We start from the raw sequence: 9191 nt of genomic DNA on the forward strand, positions 1-9191 counted from the left end.
TCAAAAGGCCCACTAACTTCCTACACCAAGAATTTCAAAAGGACTGCAAGCTAGGGACATAACTTTGAAAACAAGGGCCAAATCTCAACACTTTACACTGCAAAGCATTACAACTTAACCGAAATATGATAGTGAACACTGGGCTGGTTAAATCAATCACAGTACATCCACATATCAGAAAGGTGCCCCACTGGTGCTTGGCTGCTAACAGAAAGGTTAACGGTTCGAATCCACCACTGGCTCTGTGGTAGAGACACTTGATGGCTGGCTTCCATAAAGACCACAGCACTGGAAATTCAATGTGATGATTCTATATCCTGGGCAGCCAGGAGTTGGAATCACAACAAAACAGCGTGTCTCGGGACTAGGATCCCTGAATAGCACAAATGGCTAAGGGCTATTTTTCCAAAAGGTCCCAGCCTTAAAAACAAACAAACAAACAAAAATACAACAACAACAACAAAAACCCCCTTTCTGGCAAAGTTCTATCCAGCACTGTACTATGTGCAAGCAGGCTCTTTGCACGTGCTAATGTGTGTTATCTCCAAGGTATATAATTGCATAAAAAGTAAGATACCATTTACATGGTCACCATACAGTCTGATGCTATAGTACTGGCCCTTCTCCACACTTCTCGCTGCCTGTTGTTTGTTGGTGACAGCAGGGAGGTGCTGATTTGGAAGGACAAAAAGGGCTTTGGGCTTAAGAGTTGGGACCCAGTTTTTGTAGGAGAGAGGCTGAGATCTGATGAAACCTCTCTCATGTTTAAAAAATTTTAAAAAGTAAGATATAGACATCATATGAAATGAAGGGAAACAAAGAAATAAAAGTATTAGCCTAAAAGATGCTAATTCATTTGAAAATAGTGCATATATAAGAAACACATATATACTCACCCATAACAGATAATGTGTTCAATAATACATTATAATCTAAAGAAATATTTAACATGGTTCCTAAATTATGAGATCAAGAGGAAAATTATGAAATACAGCAAAATATTTTAAGCATAAAGTTTATGAAAATGTGTGAGGATACCACAGGAAAAACCACCACCCTAAATACATTCCTAATTAAGAAGAAGGTAAGAATAAAATAAATGTAGATTTTAGAAATAGAATATAAAAAAAAAGAAATAGAATATAATCACAAGCCAAGAAGAAAAGCAGAGGCATATAACAGCTAGTGGGACACACTGAGAATTTCTATCACAAACTATGCTCTTAACCAATGTAAATAGGATTCAGACAATAATGTTAAAGTGTGAAAAACCAAAACAGATAAAAAAATTAAAGACACATAACAAAAGGAATGGTGAAAAAAGATAACCAAATAATACGGATAAAGTTACTGGAGAAATTTTTTTATGGCATTTAAAAAAAGAAAACCACCCAGACAGTTTTAAATAAAACATACTTGGTATACAAAAAACCAAACATTATGTTCCAAAGTACTAAAAAAGCTTAAAAACAGCTTCAAGGGCTGAACTGTTAAGAGCACTACTTTAAAAATTAAATCATAAACTAATCTCAATGAATAGGAGATTAGAAATCCTAAATAAAGGCTCAGAAAAGAGGTCATAGCACATTTCTTTACAAGCACCCTCCCTGTGATGGGCAAGTCCCAGAACAGGCTGTGAAGAAAGCACAGGAAAAGTGCAAAACCCCTAGATCCAAAATCATCAATATAGAGACGGGCGAAAAAGCAAGTCCCTAGCTTAGTATTACTGAAACGGCAGCTGATACAATTCAACATCTATTTTCTGGAAAATTCTCATTTAAAATACAGGGAGTTTCTTCAAAGCAACAAATCATTTTTATTTAAAAACAGAAAGTTTGTAAGAACAAGAACTTCATAAAGCAAAGATTCCTTTAACAAGACACAGATTAATCTATAAATTGGACATTAAAATTAGGAGCTCTTCAGGCATAACAGGGAATCATTGTCTTCAAATATCTGAAGGGTTTATACGTAGAAGAGGCAAGAATAAAAGTGAGGCACAGGACAGCAGAATTACCAGCGGGCTGTTGGGTTAGTCAGAGAATCCACTATGACTCAAAGTGACACAGTACAGATCTGAACCTTGCACCATCCTGACAACCTCTGAGAGAGCACCAGCGTGGTTACCCTGTCAGTCCATCTGGTTGGGAGTCCATCCTTCCTACCTGCTAACCACAGTTTTGAACACTTTTCACGCTATTTCATAAGCTTGAGATATCCCTAAGTGGTATGTGTACTGGACCCATTTTACAGAAGGGAATATTGAGACTCGGGAATGTGAAAGAGTTTACTTCATGGCCAAGAATTCACAGGCCCAAGTAGAACCAGAATGGAAACACTCTGAGGTCCCTCCGAGCCCACGCTCTAGACTACACGGCACTGCACACTGCACCGTGAAAAAGTCACCACCGCGAGCCCCAGGCACCAGCCCCTTCTTGTTCACAGGGTCGCCTCACAGGACATAGGACTATCTTCGTACATAAATGTTTCATCGGGGGAGCTCTGGTGGCCTAGTGGCAAGAAGCTACACTGCAATCCCAGAGGAACACGGTTCGAATCCACCAGATGCTCTGCCAGAGAAGGAGGGACAATCTCCTCCTGTACCAGTCAGATCTGATTTGACGGTACACGCACACAAAATAATAAAATTTAAAAAAAAAAATGTTTCCTCAGAGAAAACACTTGCAGTCACATCCTATCTGTACAGATGGGAAGTGGATCAGAACCCTCCAGAGAGGAATGTCCAGCCTCTGGACAATGCTCTGAACTCTCCATCTGGACCCCAGCCCCTGGACAACACTCAGTTCTCTCCACCTGAACCCGCAGTCCGTGAACAACGCTCAGTTCTCTCCAGCTGGACCACAGCCCCTGGACAATACTCAGTTCTCTCCAGCTGGACCCGCAGCCCCTGGACAACACTCAGCTCTTACTGCTGGAGTTCCTCAGGCCACTCATTCAAGCTCTTCCAGTGCCGTTGCAAACTCCTACAGACTGGGGAGTAATGGACTTCTCAGAGGGACACCCCAACAGGCCATCTGCATAACTGGGGCTCTAGAAGCCTCCTCTGAGTGAGGAACTACTGCAGCCAGAGTGGGTGAGAGATGCCTGCATCTCAGCCGAAGCCTTCATGGGGTACATGTTCAGAATCCCCTCAACTCTCAGACTCGGCCTCGGGAAGGAGGTGACGGACAACAGCCAATACTGCGGGCTGCCTGTATCTTAAATCAAACCACCAGCAACTCGACAGCTGATGACAATTCAAGTGCCAGAGGTTACACGTGTTTATGTGTGCGTGTGGATACGTATCCATCTGGGTGCTAACCAAAAGGTGGGCAGTTTGAATCTACCAGCCACTCCAGGAAAGACAGGGCAGGCAACTTCTGTAAAGATTCCCAACCAATCTGGGCATCAAGTCAGTTCTAACTAATGACAACACTGTAAATCTATTCACGGGAGGGAACTGCCTCAGCCTTCTCCCCGAGTGGCTGGTGGACCCGAACTGCCCATGTTCAGTCAGAAGTCCAACACATTATGCACTATGCCGCCAGGGCCCCCTCCCTTTACATTACAGCCTTGGACACCCGGGTGGCAGTTCTCTGAGCTGTAGGGAGTGCCCATGCACGTGTGAGCAGACAATCTCATACGGAGCTGTATGAACGCATGTGTCACCATGGGCAGCCACCAGTCAGTCCCTGGCTCACGGGACCTCATGCACAACAGAACAAGACGCTGCCCTGTCACACGCCATGTCACGCTCCACTGCTGACTGGCCCACTGGGATCCAGGGCCTCCCTGGTTGGTTTCTGTAAGTAGACAACTACCAGGCCTTTTCTCCTAGTCTGAAAGCTCCACTGAAATCTGTCAACACCATTCGAGGCACACGGGCTGAACAGAAGCCCGAGGAGACAATGTGAAAGGTGGGAAATCTCCCTCTGGACACTGCATGAACACACATACACCTCGGTTCCCTCCACAGGCCGACGGATAAAGCCAAGCTTCTGAAGTCTAGGAGCTGGCACAAACCCACCACCATCAAGTCCAGTCCACTCACAGCAGCTCTGCGGGGCGAGGTGGACCTGCTCCACAGGCTGTCCCCGGCTGGAACCCTGTGGAAGCAGGCTGTCCCATCATTCTCCCATGGAGCGGCTGGCAGGGTTAAAAGGACAGGCCAAGGATCAAGTAAATTGCTCAGTACTACTGAAAGGCCTCTGATAAAAGCTAGTATCTATGATTCGAACCAGATGCCCTGCTGGAGAAGGAGGGACAATGTCCTCCTGTACCAGTCAGATCCGATTTGACGGTACATTCACAAAAAATAATAAAATAAAATTTAAAAAGTCAGTATCTATTTTCAGAAAAATTCTTTTTAATACGAGAATGTGTTTCTCCCAAAAAATGTTATGCACCATGGAATTAGAACCTACACCTAGCTGACCCTACAACAGGTTTTCAGAGGCAGTAAATGCACAGGAGGAGATTGCCTGTCTTTTCTGGTGGCTTTAAACTATGTGCCTTTGGGTTGGCAGTGCTCTTCCTTCCACCAGACCACCAGAGCTCCGGCTTTCAAAGCAACATAACACTTTTATTTAACAGAAGGCTTGAAAGTGCAAGAACTTTGCGGTACTGGAGTCAGGCAAAGTGCTTAATTACCATGCTCCGGGGCTGGGAGTGAGCAGAAGGTGTGCGAGTAGGATCTTCTTCTTTCTGGTATACTAATGCAGCTGTTACTGTATACCATCCAGTCAGAACTGAACCACGGCTGACCCTACAGCAGGTTTTCAGAGGTAGTTAATCACACAGGAGGAGTCTGCCTATCTATCTCCTGCAGAGCAGCTGGTGGATTTGAATCATATGCCTTTGGGACTGCAACTGCACAGCAATGCTGTTGTAAGGTGCAGTCAATGACGACTCACTCAGGGTGAGCCTGTGAACAACAGGTAAACCTCTCCCTAGCCAGCAACATCATCACAATCTCTGCCACGCTCAGGTCCACTGCTGCAATCACTGTGCCACTCCGTCTTGTTGAGGGTCGTCTTCTCTTTCTGCGACCCTCCACTTTTTCCAGCATGATGTCTTTTTCACCATCCCTGCCTCTAAGGAGGACCCTAGTTACATTTCCTCCAAGACACAGTAGAGGTATACTAACGAGGTCACACAAGTAACACTCTGTACTAAGTGTTCCCAAAATACCAGAACATATGCCAACCAAGCTTCCTCTTCCAGGCACCAGGGGTTGGCACCCTTTCAGGAATGTGCCAAGTGGTTAAGTCCTGTTCTCTGGAGGAACCCAAGCTCACGTGAGTGGTGGTGAAGGGGAGCTCATGGTCAGTGGAGGGAGGTGCAGGGAGTATCCTCTGCGGGGGTAAAAGGTGGTCTGGAGTCCATCCATTAAATATAAACAGTGTTATCTAACAAGCAAGTCCCTGGATGTCACAAATGGTTTGTGCTGACTACTAATCTAACGGCAAAGTTAGTGGTTAAAAACCATGCAGTAGCGCTGCAGAAGAGAGGTCTGGCTATCTCTGCTTCCACAAGATGACAGCCCAGTCATCTCAGAGCTCACTTCTGCTCTGAAAACCCAAGAGGTTACAATGAATGGAGACCACCTGGAGGACAGGAGGCCTGAGTAGTTGTATCATCAGGGCACTTACTCTTATCAAAAGCTCAGACTTTCAAGCTAAAGGGCTTTCATTTACCTAACAAAATAGCTAGCCAGATTCTCCAAATGTCACAGCCTGTCTTCTTAGACCATCCAGCTAATGAGAAATTGTCTGGATCAATCTAGAGGCCAAGGGGAGACGTAGCTAGAAGTGCCACAGAGCAAAGTACTCAAGCAAATGCTTTACCCAAGGGTCACACGCAAAATGAGGGCAACAGATGCCGAGGGGGTGGCAGCTGGTCCAACAGCGCTCTCCCTAACTGCCCCAGGGTCTCTGGGCAGCCAAGAGTGACAGAAACCTTGTCCCTTCTAAGCCTTTCCTACTTACTGCCCTTAGGCAGCACATCACAGCAAGTGGGGGTCTTCTCCCTTCCTTATCTTCTATCTCCAGCAATGACGTGGCATTACAGTCAACCAATCAACATTCAAGAGCGGCAGAAATGGAACTGTCCAGAAAATGCTCCAGACCAATGATTAAACAGGCTGGCCACCTAAGCACAGGAGCCAGAGCAAAATTAAACACATCAGCGGAGCCAGCAAGCTGCCCAGCCCCACACACACCCCCTCCGCCAGCGGGCAGGCGGCTTTTTTCTTTCTTCTTTATTTAACCGCTTCTCCCAGTTTGGAAGAACCTGACAGCAGCTTTTTAACATGTATCTTACTCCCTGGGACCAACTGAAACCTGATGCTAACCTACCACGAGGAGAAACCTGTAGTTAGGCGCTAGCCACCCCATCCATTCCCCAGGTCCAGGGCCCCGGCTGTACGCGGGTCTCTCAAAGGTCCTGTCCTGCTACATCAGTCCCAGTCACAGACGGAAACTGCAGGGTTTAAAACTGATGAATCCACAGCCATGCTTAGGAGGTGGGGGTCGGCAGCGAAACTAGGCCAACAGGGACAGGTCTGAGACCTGTGTGGGGATCGAACACAGAGCTATGCAGAGGCCTTTCCAAGTCTCTCTCCATCTTTACAGCGCCCCATTCACCTCATTTCAGGCCAAGAAACTGTTTTTCTACTTGGAGAGTCTAACGGCGAGGCAAGAGGGCCTGGAAGGGAAGAGGGGAGACGCTGGCGAAGAGAGGCTGCAACTCGAAATGCTGGGAAACGTGGGGCTGCAGACTAGGGCGCAAGAGACCTGGCGCGCGCTCCCCTCGGGACCCACCCATGTCCCCTCCCCGAGGGTGCGTGGGGGCGACGCATCGCGGGGCACCTCGAGGGACCCTGGCCCCCAAGGAGTGTGTCCCGATTGCCCTCCACCCCCATGACACGCACCCTAACCTCCTGGTCCACGCGCGCCCCGTCCCCTCGCCTGTCTCCACGTCGTCCTCCATCCCGCGGTCCCCGGGGCGTCCGCGGATCGCCCAGCCCCTGGGGGCCCTAGTCCCCGTTCCCGGGCGCCTGGCCCGACCGCGTTACCTCGGAGGCCCGGGCTGTCGTCCCTGGCCCGAATCTTGCGGATCTTGACCGGGCGCCCGCTCAGCGTGGCCAAGACAAGCCGCTGGCGCAAGAAGTTGCAGCCCGTGTAGGCGAGGGAGTGCGCCGGGGCGGCCATGGGTACGTCCTCCGCGGGCGCGGCGCTCGGAACGGCGCAGGCTTCGGAGGGGCGGCGGCGTCAGCCGTGGCAGCGGCCCGGTCTCCCTCCCGCACCCGCGGCCCCGGCGCGTCCACGTGGTTTGGAACAGGAAGACGGAGCGACGAGACACCGGGTCAGAGGGGAGCGGGGCGGGGCCGGCCTCCCCGCCCGGCCGGGCCGGGCCTCCATTGGCCTCAGCGGGCTCAGGGCGGGGCCTGGGCCACACAGCTATTGGTCCGCTCTGGAACTGGGCGGGGCCATCGCCGAACTGTCATTGGTCCGCACTGGAACCGGGCGGGGCCTGAGCCTCGGCAACAGCGCGCGGCTGGAGGGAGCGCGGGAGGGTGGTCCAGGCGCGGAGGAGAGCGAGATGCGACGAGTCCGCTGCATCACCTGGGCTGGGAGGTGGGCGTCCCTGCCTGCTGGCTGAGTGTCGCTGCTGCGGATCCCCCGAGGTGAGGATCGAGTCGCCTACTCGCCTTTCTCTTAGAGTTGAGGACAGACGCGCTTATCCAGTTGCAGGCGCGAAGCTGAGCGCATTGCAGACTCAGTTGTCTCTGCCCTGACATGCACACGTGAAAGGACTCGGGGAAAGAGGCACCAAGCTGGAGGTCGCCCTCGGATCCAAGTCTTCCAACCCTGGGCTCGTTCTTGCCTCGATTTACACGCTCACTGGGTCCTTTCATTTACATAAACCACGTTGCCATGGAGTTAGGCGTGACTCCTAACTGACACTCCATTGAGTTTCTGAAGCTGGAGTTTGCAGATTCCTCAACTCTTCCCCTCAAAGCCACTGGTAGATTCGAACCGCCAGAGAGGCACGGCTTTGGGGTTAGCAGCACAGCTGCCTAAGACTTTGCCACTAGGGTTCCATTTATTTTCGCATTTCACAGTAAGGCACTCACTTTAGTGCAGTTTCACGTCTACACTAGTCACTTCAACCTGCCCAGCAGCACCCAAAGGCCTGACTATCTACTTCTGTAAAGATCGTTGTTCTTGTAGCCTGCAAGTCAGTGTCTACTCACAGCGAACTCATGAGACAGAGCAGAGCTGCTCCACAGGCCGTAAACTCCAGGAGCACATCCTCAGTCTTGTGAATTTGAACCTTTGACCTTTCAGAGAGCAGTGGAGTGCCTAACCCATTCAGAGCTCCTGGCAGGAGAAAACGGACTCAAGGCACTCTGTTCTACTGTAACTGGGTGGCTATGAATCAGAATCCACTCTTACAACAACCTTTTGGGACTCTTCTACCTCCGGCGCCTCGACTTAGATCAAACTCAAGGAAACTGCCACCAGGCAAGTCCGGCTCTCAGCAACCTTCCATCAGGTTTTGTTGTTGTTGTTGTGTACTGTAGAGTCGGAGCTGACCCTCCTGCGAGTTTTCAGAGGCAATTAATCGTATGGGAGGAGATTGCTCATCCTTCTCCCACGGAGCGTCTGGTGGCCTCAAACCACGTACCTTCGGGATTGCAGCACAGCTTCTTGGCACTAGGTCACCAGCGCTCCCTTCCATCAATCGTTACCTGTCTTCCTCTTGTAGAGCAGCTGGTCTCAGCAATCCTCAAAGAAGCACTGATTTTTAAAATTTGAGAAGGGAAGGTCTAAGACATTGAAGGGCCTGCCTCAAGTGACACAACTACTGAATGGCAGAACTAGAAATAGAAACCCCATCTGTTTCTCTCATCTCTCTTGGGACATAAATCTTTGGAAGCCTGAACTGCAGGCGAGAAGTCTGGTTACAAGGAAGCTACGTGGAAAAGCCAGGTGCCAAAGGACCATATTGTATGGTCTCATTTTCTATGTATGGTCCAGAGCAGGCAAATCCACACAGAAAGGGGACTCTTACTTGCTAGAAGATTGGGGTTTGGGGACTTGGGAGGTCCAGAGTTTATTTTAGGGATGATTTAAATGCTCTGGGGTTAGGGAAGTCATGATAGTCACTTGACATTGTAAATACAC

At 49.4% G+C, this 9191-nt stretch overlaps 1 protein-coding gene across 1 annotated transcript in view; it reads right to left on the reverse strand.

The window, feature by feature from the left end:
* Positions 1 to 7211, reverse strand: part of RCL1 (RNA terminal phosphate cyclase-like 1) — a 41250-nt gene extending 34039 nt beyond the window's left edge. Inside the window, exon 1 of the mRNA XM_006881314.1 lies at positions 7076 to 7211. Coding sequence (XP_006881376.1) covers positions 7076 to 7211 — 136 coding nt within the window. The remainder of the gene's footprint in view (positions 1 to 7075) is intronic.
* Between the last annotated feature and the right edge of the window lie 1980 nt (positions 7212 to 9191).

Source organism: Elephantulus edwardii, unplaced genomic scaffold (assembly GCF_000299155.1).
Source record: "Elephantulus edwardii isolate Elephantulus edwardi_28Jun2011 unplaced genomic scaffold, EleEdw1.0 scaffold00014, whole genome shotgun sequence".
Taxonomy (NCBI): domain Eukaryota; kingdom Metazoa; phylum Chordata; class Mammalia; order Macroscelidea; family Macroscelididae; genus Elephantulus; species Elephantulus edwardii.